Source organism: Lepidochelys olivacea, assembly GCF_965140295.1.
Source record: "Lepidochelys olivacea isolate rLepOli2 genome assembly, chromosome: 11".
Taxonomy (NCBI): domain Eukaryota; kingdom Metazoa; phylum Chordata; order Testudines; family Cheloniidae; genus Lepidochelys; species Lepidochelys olivacea.
This window is the reverse complement of record NC_140421.1, coordinates 21,793,309-21,818,445: the sequence shown is the minus strand read 5'-3', so window position 1 is coordinate 21,818,445 and position 25,137 is coordinate 21,793,309. Positions and strand designations below refer to the sequence as shown.

Genomic DNA, 25,137 nt, shown 5'->3' with positions numbered 1-25,137 from the left:
ATTTTTATATGTGTACTACAAATTGGATGCAAGGTAACTGTGTCATTATGACTTTAGAACATAGCCCCATTTTTACTGAATTAAAATGGAATCCTGCCCTACTTTGGATCTTATGCAAAATTTCAGCGCAGCAGTTAAAAACTAATGCAAATGTTAGAAACAGGATAATCATTTTAAAAGCAGTAAATGGGGAGGCAACGTCAGAAAATAAAAGCTATCTTGAAAAAGTCTGATTCTTGAAATGCCTGGTAGCTGAACAATAAGGGTCTTGGAAACAGTTCACAGCTGATGCCACAGAACAGACCAATTTCTGCATTGTATTACTGTTTCATGAGAGATTGCCAGCCCAGGAGTCTCTTCAGCAATTCCATTGTCATCCTTTCTTTGAATACTTGCTTAGAATTATTTGATATGTCTTGTCATTTAGGCTACCACTGATTTAATCCCCTATATTTAATCCTCTATATGCATTAACCTTGAAACCTTTAACTTGAATCCGAATCTAGCCATTTACTTTAATTTGGATGTCTGCTTTAGGACACCCCACTGGAATAAAAAGAGCAGGGTTGCAGGCTGAAGTACTTCAGAGCCAGACTGTGTCTTTTGCCTTTCCCCACTGTTTTGTGACTACCCTTTGGGCTGATCACCCTTCTCGTTCAAGTGATTATCTGAGAAACTCACTCTCATATCAAAAATTTTCATGTATTGTTTCTCTTGCATTTTTATAAGCCTTAAAATGGCTGTTTTATTACAGTTTGTATTTGTTTTCATGACTTTTGATATTCTCTTTGATCTCTGTGTTAGTTGGGTTCATTGGTTTGAACAATGAGTGACCCTGTAAAGATTTTGAAAGTCTATTGAGTTAACATTCCTGAGGTTCAGATGCTTATCCAAAATGTGTTCTGTTCTTCTTTTAGCTGGAAATATTATGAGATTAGGTTGTATTCAGCACTTTTCAGTACTTTTGATTTTGGCTGGTGTAGCTGTAAAAATGGAATAGTCTTTCACGCAGTATTTGGATATTTGTCTTTGAGTCCCAAATAAAGCTAGGAGGTTTAGACCTTAAGCTTTCTGAGTGAAGAACTTGTTTTGAAATTGGAGAGACTATCAAATGGAGAGAACAGGGTGGATGAGGCCCAGAAGGTTTAAGTGTACATTATTTTTTTTTTTTTTTACATTAACCAAACATTTTTCAATCCTCAAAACTAGTTTGGTTCATTTTGCTGTTGAGTGACAGTTCTGATAATTTCTGAGGACTTTTGCAATTGTTTATTTAGCATTTTCTATTAAACACACAAGTGAAAACATTATTGCTGGTGTAAGAAGAAAGAAGAATGGAGGGAAAAATATCATTAGGTATAAAACGCTTGGCATTTACATCTTTCTAATCCTTCCACAGGAATGATACATCTTATTGAGCAACTGTCATATCAGGATTTAATCGTCACAGCGACCAATGTAATTGGCAGTTTTTCTGGTTCACCTTTGAGCTTCTCAAGGAGAACTAATGATACAAAAGAACTGCCTTTCCACCTTAGTTTCTGTTTGTCATATATAACTATCGAACTACGAAAAAAATGACTGTAGATACTTTGGTTCATCTGCCAGGGAATGTCATTTGTCGAAAGGTAGATAAAGGTTAAATCAGTGCCAAGATTTTTGTCAGCTTCTATTATATCCACTTCTCATTAACTACAATGCCCAAAATCTTACTGTAACACTAATCTGAATTTGGAAGCTTTTTTTTCTTTTTCCTATGTTGTCAGCCATCTGGATGCCTTTAATATTGTAGGTGTGATAAAAGATTTCCATACGAACTAAATAAGGCAGATATCCTTTAATAATTATAATACAAGCAAATCTGTTGGTTCAGGGATAGTTTTTATTGTCAATGAACTAGCTTATTTTACCTGCTCTTTTTTCTCATGATTGATTTATTATTTATAATCCAATTTTCTAATTATTTTATTTCCCAGTGTAACACTAAGACAATCCTTGATTGTCATAATCAGTCAGAGCAGAAAGATATTCCCTAATTTGAGTACATAAATCTGGACAAACCTAATTTAATTTTGGAAATTTAGGTTTTTATCAGACAGATTTCAGAACAATATCTCTTGACATTAGAGTGTAAAATTATAACCGTTATCATGACATAAAAGAAAGACTAAAAGTAATCAACCTTCTTTGAGTAGCTATTCATATTCATACTTTGGGTTTTGTGCTGCGTAGTGGTGCCTAATGGCAGAATGGTCTCCAAAGAGTGTCCGTTAAAGCATTCCTCCCACCTCCTTTCTTGGTATAAGCATGGCAAATTATAAAACTGTTATAGCCCACCATCAATTCCACCTGTGGCAAAAGATGGCACTGTTTGTGCAGGATTTGATGGATGACAAAAGGAGATTGTCAAATGAGATCCTAATAGAGGATCAAAATATGGCACTTTATCAGGGCTTTGTTTGATGCCTTGGACTCTTCTTCTAAAGCTTTCTGTAGTTTCTGTGAGGAGACATGCTTGGCCTCGCTCCTCTCCTCTGGCATTGAATACTAGAATCAAAGTGGAAGTTCTCCCCATCAAAGGAGATAGTGTTTTCACTGACAAGAAAGATGAGTTGCTAGAAAAGCTGGAGACAAGATTGATGGCCCACTCTTTGGATTTGATTTCTTTCAGCAGGAGACTTTTTCTAATCCTTCTTTCTGTTATCATGGTAGTATTCTCTTGGTAGTATTCTCTTCTATCATGGTAGTAATCTTCCTTGGATTATTTCTTGTCAAATGAAAAATGTCAACAACAGCGGCAGCAGGCTGTCTTTCTATATGTCTTACCACCTCTCTGTAGTAGTGATTCATTTGAGAAAGCAGGGTATTTTTGTTTATATATTTAGACGATTGGCTGTTGAATGCTACAAGGAATCTATTAAGCCATATTGATTTTACATTCACCCTTTTTTTCAGACCTATGACTACTTCTGAATGTCATACAGTTGAATCTCCATACAACTCAGATAATTTTATTCATAGGCTCCATATTGGACTCAGTAGCAGGGAAAGCCTTTGTACCAGAGGATAGATTTCTTTCAAAAAATAGTGCAGTATGTTTTAAATTTTCAAATATGTCAAATTCAGAAGGTAATTTTATTTCTCAGTCTCATGGGTCTCATTTGTACATCTCAGAATGAGGTCAGTGCAGCATTGGATGTCTCAGGTCTACAGACCAGATCTGGACAATCTTCAAATATTAGTCAACATGCTTTGAAACATTCTGAACTCATTGACATGGTGGTCAGTCAGAGATAGTGTTCTCACAGGTGTCCAGTTCAACTCCCCTTCATTATAGGTAAGGATAACTTCAGATGAATCAAGCAATGGTTGGAGGGTGCATCTGAGTCATCTAACAGTTCAAGTTTACTGAGCTTCTCAAGAGCAATGTTTGAACTTCAGCATGTTGGAGTTAAGAGCTATTTGTCTGTCCCTCAGATTATTCCCCACTCACTTGCATGGGAGGATTGTGCAATGGCCAATACATTCATTATGTATTATATCAATCAATGTGGCTGCTCACTGCTCTGCTATTCACAGAGGCAATCAGACTATAGGACTGTTGCATTCTCCACAGCATTTATACAATGGCTCTCCACTAAGTAGAAGAGAACAATATGATTGCAGATAATCTTAGCGGGGACAATTCCAGAAAGTGGTGTTTGAAATGGTGCAAATTCATGGCTTGGATGCAGGAAAAAATGATTCTCTTCTATAAGCTTCCATAGTTTCTGGTTTGTAATATGTAATGCATTTAAAAATTGAGTGGTTATCTAAATCAATGGTTCTCAACCCGGGGTACACAAAGGTCTTCAAAAGGGTACATCAACTCATCTAGATATTTGCTTAGCTTTACAACAGGCTACATAAAAAGCACGAGCAAAGTCAGTACAAACTAAAATTTCACACAGACAAAATGAGAAAGTAAGCAATTTTCAGTAATAGTGTGCTGTGATACTTTTGTATTTTTATGTCTGATTTTATAAGCAGTAGCTTTTAAATGAGGTGAAACTTGGGGTACATAAGAAAAATCAGAGTTCTGAAAGGGGTACAATAGTCTGGAAAGATTGAGAACCTCTGATCTAAATCATCTTTGAAAGTTCATTTGGCAGATATCTAATCTTAGCATACTTTCATTCATAGTAGATCACTATTCACCCATGATATGGTTAAGAAGTTTATGAAGGGGTTATCAAATATGTATCACCTTTGAGAAATCCTGTCCCTCCTTGGGATCTTAATTTGATCCTATCTACACTCATGAAACCACCTTTAGAATCATTGGCTAAATTTTCTTTCTATTATTTATCTTTCAAGACAGCATTCATTAGTGCCATAATATCAGCCAGAAAGATGAATGAATTAAATGCCTTGATGTCTGACCTGCCATTTACATCTTTTCATAAAGATAAGGTGGATCTTAGACCTGATCCCACGTTTTTGCCAAAAGTGGTTTCTGAATTTCACATCAATCAGACAATTATTCAGCCAGTATTTTTTTCCCAAATCCACATACTAATAAGGCGGGATCTGTTTTACATACTTTGGATTCAAGAAGAGCTCTTGCGTATTATTTGCATAGTACTAAAAGTTTTTGAAAATAATCTAAATTATTTGTGTTTTATGCTAAGAATCACATGGGTTATATTGTGTACTTCCAGACTATTTCTAGATGGATTAAAACAATGTATTAGTAATGTTACATGTTAGCAGAAGTTCTTGTACCTACAACAGTACGATCTCATTACACCAGAGCTGTGGCAGCATCTTTTGCTTGCCTTAAGCAAATCACAGTTACTGAAATTTTCAGGGCTTTAACTTAGAGTTCTGTGCATACTTTTACTGAACATTATTCTCTTGATTTGGCTTCAAGGGCTGATGGTAGATTTGGTGGAGTAGTGCATTGCTTTCTCTTTAATTAGGACTCTATTCCCTGCTCCAGCTTATTTCCAATCCTGTTTATCACACTACCAACAAGTGTGAATATATAAAGCCACTCAAAGAAATGAATGTTACTTACTTGTAACCAGAGTTCTTCGAGATGGGTCTGCATATTCACATTTCCTGTCCTCCTTCCCCTTTTTTTTCAGAATCTTTTTGTTCTGTATCTCTGGTTTGGCAGTGGAAGGAACTGAGATGATGGAGGGCACTGCACAGTGTCCCGTCCAACTTCACCTCATGTATCACCGGTACTACAGGCAATTAGATATTCCAGAGATCTTTTTGTTTCAGAGGAGCCGGAGTCTCCACTACTTGCTAATACTGCACACTTGCCCGCTCCAAGATTGTCTGCGTCACTGAGGCCACATCTCTCACAGAGGCCTCTTACCTCTCAAACACCTACTATTCAGGAAGAACATTTATCTCCATCTTCATTATGTAGATCTTCTCTGGACTATATTGAGGATGATTACACTGGTTCTCAGATTTCTGTCCAGGAATCCCCTGTCAATTGTACCAGAGACTATTCACCTGGCAGCTACACTGAGAGAAAAACTTTGAAAAAAAAAATCTTGAGCATAATGTCATTAGTCTGAACAACAATGGATGCCCCCTACCTTATGGGCCCCTTTAATGGCTTTATTGAGATATCTGGGCTCTCTATCACCAAGAGTTCTTGAGGACTCTGAGTTTCTCTCATAGAGAGCATACAGAGAGAAATTAACCTAACTCACTAGAGGAGATTTCTGAGGAGCAAGAGGCAAGAACTGGTAATATTTCATCATTGTCACCAGATGAGGCTGTAATGCCTCTACCAGCCTCTATAAGTGAAGATTTCAAGCAGTTTTAGGATCTAATGAAATGTATTGCAGACATGCTTCAGATTTTGTTAGAGGAGGACTAGGAATCTCATCATAAACTTCTGGACATTCTACACACAACAGCTTCTGCATGTGTGGCTCTTCCTGTGAATGAGGCTCTATTAGAACTGCTAAGACCATCTGTGAGACTCCTACTTGTAATGCTGAAAAAAAAGTTCTGTTTAACCAAAAACTTGGTCTTGTTATTTTCATACCCTGCACTGAATTCTTTGATTGTAGAGAAAGTTAATGAGCATAGTAGACAACCATGCAAAATTCACTACTTATAGTGAGGACCAAAAGCAGCTCAGTCTCTTCTGTGACAAGAGTTGCTCCTCAGCCATCTTACAATTCAGCATCGCAGATCACCAAGCTTTCATGTCAAATATGACCACACTAATATAGTAAATGTAGTAGTTTTATTGAACATTTACCAAAGGAATATTGCAAGCAATTTAAAGTCATCATAACCAAAAGCAGTTTCTGCTTTTGGCAAGAAACTCATCCCAGGCCTCCTTAGATTCTGCTGACACATAGCTTGGTCCACCATAATAGTAATATGATGAGCATGTTGGCCCCAGTTTTCCGGTTTCCCAGGGGAAGTACAGAGCAGTGTTAAGCCAACCCAGAACAACACATTTCAGTTAACAATGCAAAATGTGGTAGTTTGAAGTCGCATCATGTTGGAGTAATATGATGCCATCAGTTTCTCAGCTTTCATTGCGAGTGCGTGTGTGTGTGTATACATATATAATTTTATATAATATAAAGTTGATTATATAACATACATACATACATACATATGGATTAAAAAGAAGGATTTGGTTTTCTCAACAATGGAATGCTATTCCTTGAAGGAGGAATACTGGGAAGAGATGGAGCCCACCTGATGAAGAAGGGGAACAGCATCTTTGGACACCGACTTGTAAGAGAGGCTTTAAACTAGGTTCAAAGGGGGCAGGTGATAAAAGCCCACATTTACTCCTTCTCCTAGCACAGGAAATAGGGGTCACCAAATGAAATTAATAGGCAGCAGGTTTAAAATAAAAGGCAATATTTCTTCACTCTATACAATTCAATCTGTGGAACTCTTTCAGAGGATGTTGTGGAGGCCAAGACTATAACAGAGTTAAAAAAAAAACCTAGGTAAATTCATGAAGAATAGCTCCATCGATGGCTTTTTGCCAGGATAGGCAGGGATGCAAAACCATGTTCTGAAGTGACCCTAGCCTCTCTTTGCCACTTGATGATTACCTGTTCTGTTCATTCCCTCTGAAGCAACTGGCATGGGCTACTGTCAGAAGACAGGATACTGGGCTAGATGAACCATTGGTCTGACCCAGTATGGCCATGCTTATGTTTTTATGTAAGCATTAAAAGGTGCCCTTGACAGAGGGCTGGAAGTTGGGGGAGGAGAGTGAAACAGTACAATAGAGTCATAGGAGAAAGAAGGGGGGGAATACAGTTGGGGAATCTGCTCAACAGCTTACATTTCTATACAAAAATGCAAGGAGTATAGGGAATAAACAAAAAGAACTAGACGTCTTTGTATGCAAGCACATTTTTGACATATTTGGCATTACAGAGATTTGGTGGGATAAATCTCATAACTGGAATACTGATATACAGGAGTATAGCCTGTTCAGAAGGTAAAAGGAGGAGTTTGTTGCATTGTACATCAAGAATGTATTCAGTTGTTTTGAGGTTCAGAAGGAAGTGAGTAGCAGAGCACTTGAAAGTCACTGGATGAAGATAAAGGGGGGGGGGGAATAGGGAGAATGGCATGGCAGTGATCTACTATAGATCATCAAATCAGAGGAGCAGGTGGATGAGGCATTTCTAGAAGAAATAACAGAAATACCCAAAACACAAGACCAGGTAATAATGGGAGACTTTAATTTCCTGGATATCTGTTGGAAAAGTAATATACAAAACACAATCTCCAGTACATTCTTAGAATGTGTTGGTGACAACTTCTTGTTTCAGAAGTTGGAGGAAGTAACTGGAAGTAGGGGAGAGTGACATTTTAAATTTGATTTGGATTAATAGGTAGGAACTGATTTCAAATCTGAAGATAGAAGGCAACTTGGGTTGAAGTGATCATGAAATGATAGATTTCATGATTCTAAACCAAGGAAGGAGTAAGAGCCACAGATGAAGAATGATGGACTTCAAAAAAGCTGTCTTTAACAAACTCAAGTAACTGGGAGGTAAAGTCCCTTGGGAAGAAAAAATATAAGGGAAAAAGGAGATCTGAAGAGGTGGATGTCCCTCAAAAAGAGTATTAAAGGCATAACAACACACTATTCTAATGTGAAAGAAAGGTAGGAAGAATAACAAGAAACCAGTATGGCTGTACCAGGTTTTTAATGAGGTGAAAATCTAAAAGGAAGCGTACAGAAAGTAGAAACATGGACAGATTGTTAAAGATGACTACAAGAGATATAAAAGGCAATAAGAAGAGGTTTTATAAATACATTAGGTGTAAGAGAAAGACAAAAGGAAAGTGTAGGCCCAATACTTAGTGGGGAAGGAGAGCTAATAAATGACACCGAGAAGGCTGAAATGTTCAATGTCTATTTTACTTCAGTCGTCACTAAAAATGTTAATGGTGACCAGCTGCTTAATGCAATTAATATTGACAACAAGGAGGAAGGAACACAAGCCAAAATAGGGAAAGAACTGGTTAAAGAATATTTAGATAAGTTATATGTATTCAAGGTGTATTCCTGATTAAATTCACCCTAGAGCACTTGAGAAACTAACTGAAACAATTTTGGAGCCGTATGCTTATAAAATTTGCAAATGACACCAAGCAGGGAAGGACTGCAAGAACTTTGGAGGACAAGATTAGAATTCCAAATGACCTGAAAGCAAGATGAAATTCTATAAAGACAAGTGCAAAGTATTTCACTTAAGAAGGAAAAATTAAATGCACAAATACAAAATGCAGAATAATGAGCTACGCAGTAACACTGCTGAAAAGCATTTGGGGTTATAGTGGATCACGAATTGAGCATGAGCCAAAAATGTGATGCAGTTGTGAAAAAGGCTAATATCATTCAGAGATGTATTAAAAGGAGTGTCATATGTAAGGCACAGGAGATAATTGTTATGCTCTACTCAGCTCCAGTTCCACCTCAGCTAGAGTATTGTGTTCAATTTTGGGTGCCACACTTCAGGAAATATGTGGGTAAATTGGAGAAAGTCCAGAAGAGAGTATCAAAAATGATAAAAGGTTTAGAAAATGTGACGTGAGCAAAGATTTAAAAAAACCAGACATGATTATTTTTGAGAAAAGGAGACTCATGTGGGTACCTGATAACAGTCATCAAATATGGTAAGGGCGGTTACAAAGGGAAAGATGGTGATTGTTCTCCTTGTTTTGCAGCAAGGGACATTTAGTTTGGATATTAGGAAAAAACTTTTCTAACTATAAGAATAGTTAAGTGCTGGAATAGGTTACAAAGGAAGATTGTGGAAGCCCTGTAATTGGAAGTTTTTAACAACAGGTTGCACAAACATCTGTCAGGGATGGTCTAGGTATACTTTGGTCCTGGCTCAGCACAAAGGGATGAGCTAGGTGATGTTTTGAGGTCCCTTCCAGCCATACATTTCTATAGTTATGACCCTAAATACCTAAAATGGAACATTTTATTTCAGGTCAACATGAATCTCTCTGCATTTTCCTGAGTGATGGAGGTGGCTCATGGGAGTTGCAGTTCTAGGGGCATCATGGGGGCCCAGATCCAAAGCTGGGCTATGTCTGCCAGGACTTCAAGGTGCAGAGAATCCTCCAGCAATGACCCGTGCCTCATGCTGCAGGGGAAGGCGAAAAACCCCCAGGGCCTCTGCCAATGTGCCCTGGAGGAAAATTCCTTCCCAACCCCAAATATGGCGATCAGCTAAACCCTGAGCATGTGGGCAAGACTCACCAGCCAGGCACCCGGGAAAGAATTCTCTGTAGTAACTCAGATCCCACCCCATCTAAGATCCCATCACAGGCCATTGGGCATATCTACCGCTAATAGTCGAAGATCAATTAATTGCCAAAATTAGGCTATCCGATCATATCATCCCTTCCATAAACTTATCAAGCTTAGTCTTGAAGCCAGATATGTCTTTTGCCCCCACTGCTTCCCTTGGAAGGCTGTTCCAGAACTTCATTCCTCTGATGGTTAGAAACCTTCATCTAATTCCAAGTCTAAACTTCCTGATGGCCAGTTTATATCCATTTGTTCTTGTGTCCACATTGGTATTGAGCTTAAATAATTTTTTTCCCTTCATGGTATTTATCCCTCTGATATATTTATGGAGAGCAATCATAAAGAATGGAGGAGGAGAGATATTTTCAGTTTTCATATTGATCCCCATCTTTTCCAATCTAGCTAATAATTCTCCATGTGGAACCATATCAAATGCCTTTCTGAAATTGAGGTAAATTAGATCCACTGTGTTTCCTTTGTCTAAAAAAATCTGTTACATTCTCAAAGAAGGTGGTCAGGTTGGTTTGGCACGATCTACACTTTGTAAAACCATGTTGTATTTTGTCCCAATTACCATTGACCTCAATGTCCTTAACTACTTTCTCCTTCACATTTTTTTCCAAGACCTTGCATACTGCAGAGGTCAAACTAACAGGCCTGTAGTTGCCCAGATCACCTTTTTTTCCTTTCTTAAAAATAGGAACCATGTTAGCAATTCTCCAGCCATACGGTACAACCCCTGAGTTTACAGATTCATTAAAATTTTTTGCTAATGGGCTTGCCATTTCATGTGCCAGCTCCTTTAATATTCTTGGATGAAGATTATCTGGGCCCCCCGATTTAGTCCCATTAAGCTGTTTGAGTTTGGCTTCTACCTCGGATGTGGTAATATCTACCTCCATATCCTCCTTCCCATTTGCTGTCCTACCATTATCCCTAAGCTCCTCATTATCCTCATTAAAGACTGAGGCAAAGTATTTGTTTAGATATTGGGCCATGCCTAGATTATCCTTAACCTCCACTCTATCCTCAGTGTTTAGCAGTCCCATTTCTTCTTTCATTGTTTTCTTCTTCTTTATATGGCTATAGAATCTTTAACTATTGGTTTTAATTCCCTTTGCAAGGTCCAACTCTACATGGCTTTTGGCCTTTCTCACTTTATCCCTACGTGTTCTGACCTTAATAAGGTAGCTTTCCTTGCTAAGCCCTCCCATCTTCCAGTCCTTGTAGGCTTTCTGCTTTTTCTTAATCACCTCTCTAAGGAGCTTGCTCATCCAGCTTGGTCTACAACGCCTGCCTATGAATTTTTTCTCCTTTCTTGGGATGCAGGCTTCTGATAGTTTCTTCAACTTTGACTTGAAGTAATTCCAGGCCTCCTCCACAAGATCCTTTAGATCCACAAGTTCTTCAGTCCAATCCACTTCCCTAACTAATTTCCTTAATTTTTTTAAGTTAGTTCTTTTGAAATCAAAAACCCTAGTCACAGATTTTTTCTGTTTATCCTTCCATTTAGTTTGAACTGAATTAGCTCATCATCACTCCAAGCAAGGTTGTCCCCTACAACCATTTCTTCTATGAGGTCCTCACTACTCACCAAAAGCAAATCTAAAATGGCATCCCCTCTTGTTGGTTCAGCAGCTACTTGGTGAAGGAATCCATCAGCTATCGCATCCAGGAAAATCTGAGCTCTTTTATTATGACTAGCACTTGTCCTCCAGTCTATATCTGGGAAGTTAGTCTCCCATGATCACACAATTCCCATTAGTATTTTCTTCATTAAAAACATTAAAGAGGTCTCTATCCATGTCCAGATCAGATCCCAGCAGTCTATCACACACCCCAAGCACTATCCCAGGGGAGGCTCTAGTAGCTTTCTTCCCCAATGTGATTTTTGCCCAGACAGACTTTGTCTTATCCATTCCATCACTTCTAATTTCTTTACACTCTACCTCATCATTGCTATACAATGCTACTCCACCACCTTTGCCTTTATTTCTGTCTTTTCTAAACAGGACGTACTCTTCAATACCTGTAGTCCTGTCGTTATTACTATTCCACCATGTTTCTGTTATCCCTATAATATCTGGTTTCACTTCTTGCACCAGTAGCTCTAGTTCCTCCATTTTGTTACCTAGGCTCCTTGCATTAGTGAACAAACAGCTTAATTTTTGCTGTTTGGCCTCGCTCACATTCTTTACCTGATTAGGCACAGACATTCTACTGCCAGTATCACCTATTAGCCTGGTATGTACACTACCCTTCCTCCTTATGTCCATTCTCCTACCCACAGCTGTATCCTTTCTTACTTCGTTTTCTTCCCTCTCAATTCAGCATGGAGATTACCTGGACATCTCCCAAACATCTCCCCCAGATTCCTAGTTTAAAGCTCTCTTGATCAGTTGTGCCATTCTCCATCCTACAAGTCTATTTCCCTCCTTACTCAGGTGAAGTCCATCCCCAGAGAACAGTCTTCTGTCCATGAATGCTTCCCAGTGGCCATACATTCCAAAGCCCTCCTTATAGCACCACTGCCTTAGCCATCTGTTGAGCATCATAATCTTGATGTTCCTGCTCTTAAAGAAACAGTTGAGGGACATAAATTTGATGCAGTGTATAATCAGACTTGAATAATTACTCCTTGTGGAATATTTCATACAGATATTTCAGCAGTTGACATTTTAGAACTTGTTTAACAGCTTTGTTTTTGTTTTATGTAATGTTCTTTCAGAATATAAACAGAAGTTTGCATGCAATACATACATATTTATTGACTAAAATATTTTATCCAACATCTTTAACAATTGTATAAACCTCAGTGGGACTATAGTCTTATTCTGTATACTTACATGTTTTTATAGCATTCTTTTTTTCTGATCTAATATGATTAATTTCTTTAAAATGAATGTATATATGAAATAGTGTGCTACCCATTCATTATGTCACCCTTGCGCTGCTTAAATAGACTAAGACACAGACAAATGGCTATTTATTCTTGTTGTGTATCTCCTGCTTAAATGCACAGTAAGCATAACATATATAGGTAGTACAATAGTTCTGAATACCAGTGGGTGATTTATACTGTAATCCCATCAGAAATGATAAACCATTCTTTCATAACTTTCCAGATAGCAAATAAAGGGTTCCACAATGATGGCCAGTACTAGATAGGAATGCCTACTCTGCTAGCTACATAAACATTAGCACATTTAAACAGAAAAATTGTCCTCTCACTTGTTTTGCGTACCTATAGATGCCTCCAGGGATCTTAGCTTTTATTGCAAAAATTCAGGCACTGAGCGAGTTTAGGTGCTCATAGGATGCAGCTGAGTGATGGTTTTCTGAATTTCATGTTTTCTGAATCCTACTGGGGCCTGATTCTGGAATTTAGTCACCTAAAGCGTCAGACACCTAAATCCTTTAGTGAATCTTGCTGTGGGTGCTGAAGTCCAATAATCTTTAGGTAGGCAAAACAAAGTGACATTCATAACTCCCCCCCACACACACACACTCAGCTAACCCTGTAGGCATTTAAATCTCCAGAGGTCCCTAAATTTCCATCAGTGGGCATGTGCAAAGTTGCCTAAGTCCTGATGCCGCCATGTTGCTAATGAGGTGCTTGGAGCTCTCACACATGCTTAAGCCCTGCTGGGCTCTTCAAGGTACGTGTTCCTCATCTATCTTGTCTCCGGGGCCAGATCCAGAAGGCATGCTCAGGGCACACCTAACTTGAACAAAAGGCAGCTGGGGTAAATAATCAGGAATTTTGGGCTGCCTGGCATTTGTGTGTCCAAAAATGTATAGAAGCCCAGTGGGTAGAGCATGCCCCTGGAACATAGGGGAGCCAGGTTTGAATCCCTGTTTTGCATGCCTTAGAGCAGAGACTTGAGCCCAGATCTCCTACAAATTACCTGTGTATCCTAACCACCAGGGTATTCTGGGTTGCGGGTTCTTCTGTTGAAGCTGTTGCACTTTGTATAAATAACTAAATATTAATTGAAGCAGAAACGCTAACCTTACTCTCCCACATCCAATGTGAATGCCCTAGCCACAGGGCTATAGAGTCAATCTCTCTCTTTGTCCCAAGATGTCCCAGGGCACCTAGGAGTTAGGCGATGTAACACTTAAGTCCCCTTTGTGAATCTAGCCCAATAGAATCTTCTTCCTACATGCTGACTTCATCTCTGAACATAAACAGCTCCCTATAGTTCTGCACCTTTGCAATTAGCATTTGCAACCTCTCATGAGCAATAACTTGGACAAAATGTAGCATGGTTTCCTGAATGCAGATTTCAGAGTGTGTTTCTGCTACTTGTTTTCATTATTTGTGCTTATCCCTGGCCCTCTACCCCGACATACGCACAAATATCAGAGCATCTGCTACACTACATTCTAATATATATGAGATATCAACTATCTTAAATAAGCTTGTTAAGACATAAAATAAATTCTCTTAATGGGGTATAGTGCCTATTAGTTCCTAGGAAAGATGGGTTAAGGTTATCCAGGCAGGGAAAAAACCTAGAGGTAAAATTTTGAAGCCTAACAGGCAGATTTTAAAGGTATTTAGGCACCTAAAAGTTGGGAGTTAGTTGGCTAGGTGCTTTTGAAAATCCACCCACTAGATACTTTTGACAATTCCATACATCTTTAGGTGACTTAACACCTTAAAAATCTGGCACCAAGTCACTTTTGAAAATGGTACTTAGGCTCCTATGTCTCCTAGATCCAAATCCACAAAGGGACTTTGGTATTACAGTGTCCTGGAAAATCACCGGAATTACAATGGGATTCACGGAGCCTGAGATAGGCGCTTAGGATCCCTATACAATGCATGGGGAGAAATAAGCACCTTAGAATGAGATTTGCAAAAGCTATTTTGCTAGGTGGGAGCCTCCTAAATTAGCCAGTGGGAGATGCTGACAAAAGAAGTGTGTCCTGTGCCCCTTCCCTCTTGCAGAGTCAGGGCATGTCTACACTAAAAACTTAAGTGGACCTAACATATGTTAGGCTGACTTACAGCCACTGCAGTAATTACTGCAGTAGTTCTCATTCAAACTACTCTTCTTCTGTATGTGGTACACGTCCTCACCAGGAGAGCTTCCACTGACTTAAGAGGAGCAGTGTGAGGGGGCTGAAAGACCAGGCTCTTAGCTCTCTGCCTGAAGCCCACCTGCCCCCTGGCTTGCAGCTCCCCACTGGGATCCTGTCTGCCCCTCCACCTTGGATCCCTTCCCCCCACCAGGAGCAGTGCAGCTGCCCCAACTGTCGGCTCTTTGCTCCAACAGAAAGCACAGCGGACACCTGGGAACCCAGTGTGGAGCTTCTGATGGAGAGCGGGGAGCCCAGGGAGCAGCCCGTCTGGGAGCAGGGACCCTGGGGGCAGCTCGGCTCTGAGTGGTATACAGGAAGCCCAGGCAGTAGCCCAGCTCTGAGCAGGAAGCCTGGGGAGCAGGCGGCAACCTGACTGGGAGCAGGGACCCGGAAGCATGGGTCATAGGTACCGACTCCATGGTTGCTCCGGGGCTGGAGCACACACTGGAAAAATGGTGGGTGCTTAACACCCACCAGCAGGCTCCCTATCAACACATCTCCCTCCTCACAGCACCTCCTGCCCACCGGTAGGCCCCACTGATAAGTGCTTCCCCCTCCCTCCCAGTACCTACCGCCTGCCGTGGATCAGCTGTTTTGCAGTGTCAGGAAGTGCGGGGGAAGGCGCAAGTGTGCAGCGCGCTAGGTGGAGGGGGGTGGGAAGAAACAGGGCTGGGTGGGGCACTGGGGGAAGGGGTGGGGTGAAGTGGGGGCGGGGCCTGGGCAGAGCAGGGGGCGGAGAACCCTGCCACAGATTAGAAACTCAGTACCTTTGGCCTGGGAAGCCGACTTTGCAGACTGCCCACTGAGATGAGGCAGAGGCAATGCATGGGATTCCAGTGGCAGGGGAGGAAAAGCAGGAATCTACAACTGTAGGGGTGAGGGGAAGAGGAGCTCATCTGGCAGTCAGCCACCTGCTGCTGCTTCCCTCACCGGGCTGCAGGGTCACATGGTGTTTGTCGGGGGGAGGGGTTTGCCCCTCCTTGCTCCTCCTTGTGTATGCCCCTGGAATGGGGTATGGGGTATTCTAATGTGGGGCTCCCTCAGTCGCTCCTATTGAAGCTGTTGCACTTTGGATAAATAATTAATAATCATTCTTGAGAAAATTAAACTGTGGACAAGGAGTGGAGTGGACATTGTTTTGTTTCCCTGTATGCTTCAGCCATCCTCACTGCACATAAGTGGAACACCATCCAGTGATGGTATATTTTGGTGGACAGGCTGCTCCCAATTAACCAGCTGTCATTAAAAGAGGAGATGATTTTCCAAATCTAAAATGACTTGAAGTGAAAAAAAAATGCTATTCTAAATAAGAATAAACAAATAAAATACATTCTGCATTTTATTATTTTTTCATTGTCTGTGTCTGATAAAATATTTTTTTGGAAAACCACTGTTAAACACTTCACACCTGGTTAAACACTATTTAGTCTCCTAGCAGTCACCGAATGTATCCTTATTTAGTGGAGTTTTGCTAATAGTGGACTAAAGGAGTGGAAGATTTGGAAATCCATTACAAGATTTGTACAAACCTGGATCATTGGTTATGGTCTCCCTACCCATGTGCATTACCAGCAACATCTGAAACCTAGCATTGCTTGAGCAGCAGCAGTCAAATGACAATGGCAGTGTATGACTAAGTAATTAGGATGTGACTCAAAGCCTACTAAAGTACTTAAGACTGGCTTCAATGGCTTTGAATCAGACCCTTGTAGTAGAGTATGTTGGAGAGTTGAGATGGTGGTTAGAGGGAATGTAGCAAGCATTGGCAGATTATAGAAACCCTGAGGCAAAATTTCCCCTTGTCTTAATGCTCTCCATACCTTAAAATAAATAAATAAAGTGGGATCTGATTTTTTTTTTCATTCCTCAAACACTCACATCCATCTGAGTGTCTATTCTGAGTGCATGAGGAATATAGGACCAAGACCTAGAAGTGTTTCAGTCTAATTCTAACTAAGCTTATGAAATTATTATAATGATTTTCTATTTAATGTCACTTCATGACAGGACAGAAAGTAACTTGTCAGTTTCTACTTTTTCATATGACAAAGGCATAAAATTCTGGCATAATAGTAATTTGTTCTTCAGAATTTAAAATTCATAGGCAGTAGCAAATTATGAGCATAACTCACATTAGAATACGTGAGTGCTTAACTCCCATTCACAACACTGAAAAGTATATCCTGATATATTTCAGCATTTCCTTTTCTTATTTATTCTCCATTATGAATTTATTGATTTTTCTATTTCTTTAGTTTTTCAGTTTTCAAACAGAGCTCTTGATATATAACTAAATGTGTAATTTATTTTGGCACATGAAAATGGTGACTGATCGCTTAGATAAAAAGCCAAACAGTACTATAAAGTATTACATATTTGGAACCAGGATCATGCAGTAATAGCAGGAAAACCATAGCCATCGCTGGAGACTGCTTTTTTAATGGTGGCAGTCCTGGTTGGAGGGAACAATATGATCCAAGCTTGATTACCTCTGAGTTCAGAAGTTAAGTGATGTTAAAGAGTTTATATAGGCTCATTGGCCTGTCTAGCTTTCACTTTCTTTCATTTCTAAGCTTTTGTAAGTGTGCCAAAGTAAATTTAGATTTGAGAATGATGAAAAGGATCCTAGTCTACTTTGGGTCAGTCAGTCTGAGTGCCAGACTACACTGTGAAAATTTGTGCGTTTGAGTTAAATATTTATTGGTGATAAAATGATTTTGTACTATGCGTTTTCCTCATTATTCTCCACGTAATACTTCCAGCCTCTCAGGCCTGGGATATAATAACCTAGTCTGTCATTGTAGTCACATTTTTGTGCTTGAGTCTTAGCTGCCAATATAGTTGAGATTTTTTCATTTTATGTTGTTGTCTATTTAAAAATAATGAAGGTCACTTTAATTTTTGAACTCACGTGTCTGTGTCCTGTAAAAATGCTAATATTTATTAAAGAGTGAGAGAGGACATTTGTGAACTGATATAATTTTTGTTGTCTATACCTGCAGGTTATAAAATAACAGAAGAAGAACTACCACAATAACATGTCTCCTTGTAAATAAAAGCATATCTCAGTTAATTTTCTACATGCTCTTTTACATGGCGTTTGAGCTATTATGTCTTACGATTACTTTTTCTTTTTTAATTGCAGGTGACAATGCATGTCGTGTTAATAATGGAGGCTGCAGCACTCTTTGTTTAGCCATTCCCGGAGGCAGAGTTTGTGCCTGTGCTGATCATCAGCTCCTAGAGGAAAACAGTACAATGTGCATGAGTAAGATTTTCTTGAAGACTATCTGGGTATATATTACTGTTATGGGAGAGAAAAATCAAATCTGAAAAGTAAAAAAAATCTCCTAGAGGCTTTATTGCTGTTCAGCAATTTTACATTGGGCAAATAACTATTAATTGAATAAACTTGCTAATTGAGCACAGATAGTTAAAGCTTGAAGAGTGAAACAAAATTATTAAATGTGCAATATTTGAAGTTAAATGCATCTGAAAATATTCCATAGTGTCTAATATAATAGAGTACTCTGATGCTTCCAAAGACTTTTTGTTACGTTTCACGGACATCAAAATAAAAGTCATAATAAAAGCATATTAACTGGCTTCATGGCATTCACTGAAGTAAATATCTTGAAGAGAAATCAAGCATAGCAAATCCTCAAGTTGAAACTGTGAAAAATTGAAGCTGACATTTTATATGTAAGACAAAACCAGGGATAGAAGATGCACCAATCTCTGAATAGCTTAACCATCCTCTGGATGTCTTTTTTCAAATACTGCTGAAAAAAACATGGGCTTGTAACAAAATTAAACCTGCTACTCCAAAAATATTAATTCACCAGTGTAATATTGGTACTGTTGCAAATTTCTAGCTTTAGTATTTTGGAACATATTCGATTATAGAATATGCCATTTTTTTCTAAGAACATCTGTGATTAATTTTACTTATATTAAATATTTTGTCCATCATATTGAACATTCCCGAACTTCTTTAACTATAGCTGTACAAAATGAGAATGTCTCATTAATTCATGCATTACTCATATTTTCAATTAACAGATTAATTTTTATTAACACTATCCAGGGTAGTTGTATATTCTCGGGACATAACTATTATGCAAAGTTTGAAAACATAGGCAGATGTGTACCAGTGCATACAAAGAGCTAGTCTGACTCATATTGCTCATTCAAAACTCACACTCACAATGAAGTCAATGTGAATTTTGTGTGAGCAATATGAGAGTGAGAGTTGGCCTATGGAGTACAGAAAATCATAATAATTGTATAAGGAAGTGAAATCCAGATTTTCCCTTATTCAGAGGTTACATAGGGCTCCCCTTGTAGAGTTTCTATTATACTGTGAAATGGAGACCTACTGCCTACAAATTAACTTCTGCCAGGGGCAACTCCTCTTGGAGTCATGCTGCAGGGAAGTCTTAAACAAAACACTGTCCATAGGACTTCCACTTTGTTGGGGTTCCAAAATGCAGAGGAATAATGTGGGTAAATTAATGATGATTGGTAATGTTAAAGTGTGAATCGTTTTCTCACCTCTGCAGTTCTTTTGCCTCTGTCTGTTGAATTCTCCCTAATCAGCTGCATAGTTTGAACCCCATGGAGCCCGTATACAGAGACTTCTGAGGGGTCGGAGAAGAGAAGAACAATGTTGCAAAAGATTTTTTTCTCCTGTAAGCCAGTGTTTAACTCATTAGATGGAGAACGAAAAAGAAAAATCTGAGTTGCAGGTTACTTCACATCACTTTCCTTAGGGCTTGCTTTATTTCCAGAAACAAAACTCAAACCTACAATTTATGAACTCAAACTACTGGGTTTTAATCACTTGAGGCCTTTCCAGCTATAGATGGGAGGAGAGAAGATACACCCTCCTCTATAATAGCCTTCTATGTATCAGCTTCTCCTGTCCTTATATAACTATGTCCAGATCAGCCATGTTATTAACAAGAACCTGATAACTTCTAATATGCTCAAGTATCTTTACACCCCATTTGTCCAAAGGAAATCTTCATTACACAATCCAAGTGCTTGGGCTATGTTTTGGGACACAAAATTGGGCCTTAGGTTATCCTGATCTGACCTGTATCGCTGAGAACAAATTTGTCCTGTTATCTACGATTTTTTTTACTAGCTTTTGAGGTTGCATCAGCATATTTTAAAAGTCATTAGGAGAACACTGATTTCATGATGAGTTCTATGTCTGTTTTGTCTTCTGAACTTGTAAAAGTTGTTTCTGAGTGATAATGTAATCTGAGTGTGCACTTGTTTATTAAAAATATATTAAGTACATCCACCATAAATGTGGATACACATGCTATTGTAGGATGGAATTAGTGTGAATATGTAAAGCTTATTAAGAATTGAATGTTCTTTAGAGATACATTATGAAGAAGAATTCATTTCTGTTTATATGCAGGTAATATTGCATTTTTTATATCAAGCTTAAACATATACATACTACTTGGATTTTTTTCTAGTTAATCCTGGAGAAGTGTTACCTCAGTTGTGCAAACCTGGAGAATTTCAGTGTAACAACAAGCGCTGTATCCAGGACCGCTGGCGCTGTGATGGAGATGATGATTGTTTGGATGCCAGTGATGAGCATTCAGAAATTTGCTGTATGTATTTCTCTAAATAATTTTAAAACTGCATTTCATGTTTTGTTTTCATTTTTAAAATTGTCAACATGATACCGTGAGTTTGTGCTAAATACTGAGGGGTGAGGGGAATAGGACTGAAGCAGCAGTTATTAAATAATGTATGCAAATAATTCACTTTCTTTTCCTGTTTAATGGCATCAGTTATTCCACACATGTGGTAAACAGGAGCATATTTTTTTCATAGTGTAATATGAGATACCTCCTCAGCGGTCTGCTTATGCCAGTGGTTGTAGTGATATTAATTCTGGTGCTCTAAAAGTGTCCATTTTTGTATCCTTTGCTGTTGGTGCCGTTCCAAATTTCCGGATGGTGGGCCAGGGACACACACTGGATCTCTGCTTGAAAAAAAAGGAGGAGAATCAATTCAAGTACTCTAAAGACAGAATTACTGTGCAGAAGGTTCCTTAAACACTCCGCTGCTTTTTGGCAATGATATCTTGAAGAGGGTCCAAGAAAACAGACGTAGGTTTGGAACAAGATACTCTACAACAGTGATACTCAGACCTCAGTGGTTCAGTAGCCAAATTAGTGATCATCATTACCCTAAAGAGCCACAATAGTGTGCATTCATTGTTTCATTGACTGTTATTTATATAAATCATTCTCACAGCAAAATGACTAAGTATTATTATTTTATCAATTCAAATTGGATAATAACATAATAAAAACATCCTGAGTAGTTAATAAATTAGATTGGTTAATAATTAAATCACATGGTGTTTTTATTTTGTGCTGCAAAGAGCTGCAGGAGACACATTAAAGAACCACTTGTGGTTCAAAAGCCTCGATCTGACTATCACTGCTTTACAGCTTCACGGCTTAGGATATTGTAGAAGGGACATATGAGAACTGAAACACATGCGAGAAGAGTGGCGTTTTCTTCACATTGGCCCACATCTTACAGTAAAACAAGTGTTGGAACAAGGATGTTTGTTAATGAAAATAATTATTACTACAGCAGCCTTACATTAGCACCTTTCATGTGAGGAAATGAGTGCTTCAGTGCATTAAACTTTGCAACACCCCTATGAACTAGGCAAATATTATTTCAATTTTAAGTAAATAAATAAGTAAACTGTAGCACAGATAGGTGAATTGTTCCTTGCCACATAGTAAGTCAGGGTAGAGCACGGAACAGAATCTCGGGTGAGATTCTGTGCTACACCTCTAATTTACAGCCGACAGGGAGGAGTGCTAAGATGGCTCTAAACCACCTTTGAAACTTCTGAATGCTGGGCTGCTCCTGAGACGGGTGCAATTTAGACAGTCCAGGAAGTCTGTCTAAATTACAGCAGCCTCCCTAGTGTCATCAATGCTGGCTAGAATCTCTGTAATGCCGTGTGCTGCAGCTGTGCCCAACACTTCCTGAAAGCCAGGGCTTATACGGGGTCCTTGGGAGGCAGACTTATGGCTGTTTTCAACAGTTCTTTCACCAGTGGAATCTTTCTGTGGCTGGATACGGGACTGTTAAGGCCCTTTTACACTGTTCTGGTCCCATTATTTTGTATAAAGCGGCCAGAATATAAGTAAGGATTTCACCACATGAATCCTGAGTCCCAGTTCCTTGTTCTTACCATGGGAAAACAAATATATATGCATTAAAAATGCTCAAGAACAGGTCAATCAGTAATCATTTATACTGGCAAAGCCAGGTAGCTTGGATTTTCTGACACAGGTGTGGTTTGTACAAATAACATACCTTTTATCAGCACTGTAGCTAGTTGCTCATTTTCTCTTCAGTAAATTTCCCTTAATTTACTTTCACTTTGCAATTAGTACTTCCTCCAAAATAACAAATCTGCAGTTGACATACAGTATCATTAAAGACTACTTTACTTTAGCTGTATTGTGTACTGTAGAAGAGGCCTATAACACAATGCTGTATCTTCACTATAATTTGAGATTTTCTTAGACTTCCTTATTCTAAGACAAAGAGCTCTTAAATTGCAGTAAAGTATACATCTATTCATAATTCCATGAGGTAAAATATTTGGGTATAGCATGCCAATTTCTTATCTTACGTAAATTGATGCTAATCTAGAAAAAATTCCTTTACTTCTGTAGAGTTACTTATATTTACACATTTATAAATGAATTCAGAACTTGTTTCCAACTCTGTACATATTAAATAGTTTATTAGCAAAAATATGTTAAAAGTAATCCTCTTGAAGCAGTTTCTAAGGTAATTTAACATGGTTTTGGCTTAGTCTGAATTTGCTGAAATTGGGTGATATGGAGGGAAATTCTTGATTTAATTTGTATAAATAAAAGTGAATTTGCATTTCTAAAATAATTTTAAATGGGTTTTGTTTGTTATATTAGAGTCAGACAATTTTAAAAAAATTGTTTAGTGCTTTTCAAATTTTAATTTTATCAGCCGGAGGAGATCAGCAATTTGGTCTCTAGTCACATTTATATGCTAAATTGCTGAATAAGAATTATCAGATTTTGAACACTTTATTGCTAAAGTCACTAACGAAACCTTCCCTACAGTGTGCTTCTAAAATTTCATCAAAATGATCTGGTAGGGTTGCACACATGTATGCACTTTGAATTCATGTCAATGAAAGCTTGTTTAGAAAGGTTGCTAAGCAGTAAAAGGTATACCTGCAATGATTTTTGTAATTCTAAATGCTGTGTGTTTTCAGACATGTTTAATCTTCAAAATAAAATTCCCATCATAATGAATGGATGGGTGACAGAGAGAAACTAAAGGGAAGAGAGACTGACACTTGTTAAAGAAGGGTTCAAGTTGGTGCTTAGCATGCCTCTCTGCCTTTGTCATGCTACCTCAGATCTTGTTGTTAACATGAAGTCAGTGGAGCAGGGAATATAGCCTTGAACACTTAAAAAGCCCTGCAGCTTTGCTATGGTAATATTTAAAACCTCACTGAGATATATTTTAAGAAAAGTACATTTGGTAATAAAGTGGAAACACCGTAGTGCCATAAATGGTTACTTTTAAGTAGACCTACCAACTGTCCTCATTTGCACTGTTATCTCTAAATGCAAGTAAAAAAAAGACTACAAGTGCATATGTGCATGTTAGAATCAACATGTAAGGGTTCAGAAGCGTTATCATTCTGATCACATTCACCCCTGCCCATTACGGTATCTTGGCTGTGAACTTGGCTACTTTGGGAGAGTTCTGGTTTCAAAGTTACCTTTATATCTTCGTTCTCTTTGATTTTTCCCCCATCACTATTTTTGTTTTTTATCTTCTGCTATAATAGTTTTGCTAATAAAAAAGTGAAGACACACTCCTGTATTTATTGTACAGCCAAAATTCCAACTCAGTGGGAGTCTAATTGTTTCCCGGGGTTTTCAGAACCCCCAACAGGGGCAACTTAACTATTTCACTCCAGGTGGTTTAAGGAATAAATAAACAGGAACTCAGCACTTCCATCTGATAAAGGAGTAATGCAAGTTAGCATGCTCTTGTCTAAAACTGCAGTTTTTATTAGATTTAAGCACACACAAACATAAGCAAATAGGTTTAGAACATCCCAGATATTTACCTAACATCTGGAATGGCTTTGAGTAATTAACAGCAGATTCACAGTGGCCAGTTGCTTACCCACTGGGGATAAAGAGGTCAGGAAAACATCTCTCAAGGTGCCTTTAGTGATCTGCTCCAAAGTACACTCTATTAGCTAATCTTTTATAGCTAACTTCTACAAAAAACATAGGTCATAATGACCCTACTGTATCATCACTTTTCTAACTTTCAATAAACTTTTAACATCAGGGGCATCTAGAGTCAAGGTTTTCCAACCATTAAGGTATTTCAATCTCAGTTGTTTACTTGTTTGTCCCCTCCTCCCATTCTGATTAGCAGAAACTGTAGCTAGTTTTAACCTTGTTTCTGAAAGCCTGTCTCCAAATTAACCCTTAGCTATGTGGTGTTCTGTTTCATTACTTCAGGATGGCTGAATGCACATCATATGGTTGCAATTAGTCTGATCACATTCTGGGGTATACATGCTCCTCAAATCCAGGGCAACGTAACCTAATCAGGGACTGCAGGATCAGGCCCTTAGTTGCTCCTCTTTTAAACATGTTTCATGTAATTGCAGAAATTAAATGAAAAACAAACTCTATATTAATAAACAATCAGATTTAATGGGAATTTCATACTTAGAAATGTTGGCTTCTAAATAGCGTACTTGACATTTTGGGTTCTCACCTGCACAAAACTTTATAAAACGGGGGGGGGGGAATATTTCTATTATTTGGAAACTAGAAAATGCTAGAATTCACTCCTTCTGGGGCTTGACATGGATTTGCAGACCACTGCTATCATGGAGATCCCAATGATCGATGGGGAGCCAGTTCCCTATACACTGAATCTTGGACAATTCAGATTTGTCACTTTATTTAGCTTACAGGTACCTTACTGCCCTTTAGCAGTATGGCCTTAACATGACCATGCTACCATTGGCTCCTTCCCCCATAGTGATAAATAATTTGCTGGGAATGTGGAAACTACAGAAGAGCCATTAATGCTGAACCTAGCACCATCAGTACTTGCTGGAATTTCAA

The 25,137-nt window shown here is 38.6% G+C and overlaps 1 protein-coding gene across 1 annotated transcript in view; it reads left to right on the top strand.

Annotated features, from left to right (window-relative positions):
- LRP1B (LDL receptor related protein 1B) overlaps window positions 1-25,137 on the top strand; it is a gene marked incomplete at its 5' end in the record, with an annotated part of 885,246 nt that overhangs the window by 320,352 nt on the left and 539,757 nt on the right. The window contains 2 exons of the mRNA XM_084642729.1: window positions 18,063-18,185; window positions 20,413-20,553. Coding sequence (XP_084498855.1) covers window positions 18,063-18,185; window positions 20,413-20,553 — 264 coding nt within the window. The remainder of the gene's footprint in view (window positions 1-18,062; window positions 18,186-20,412; window positions 20,554-25,137) is intronic.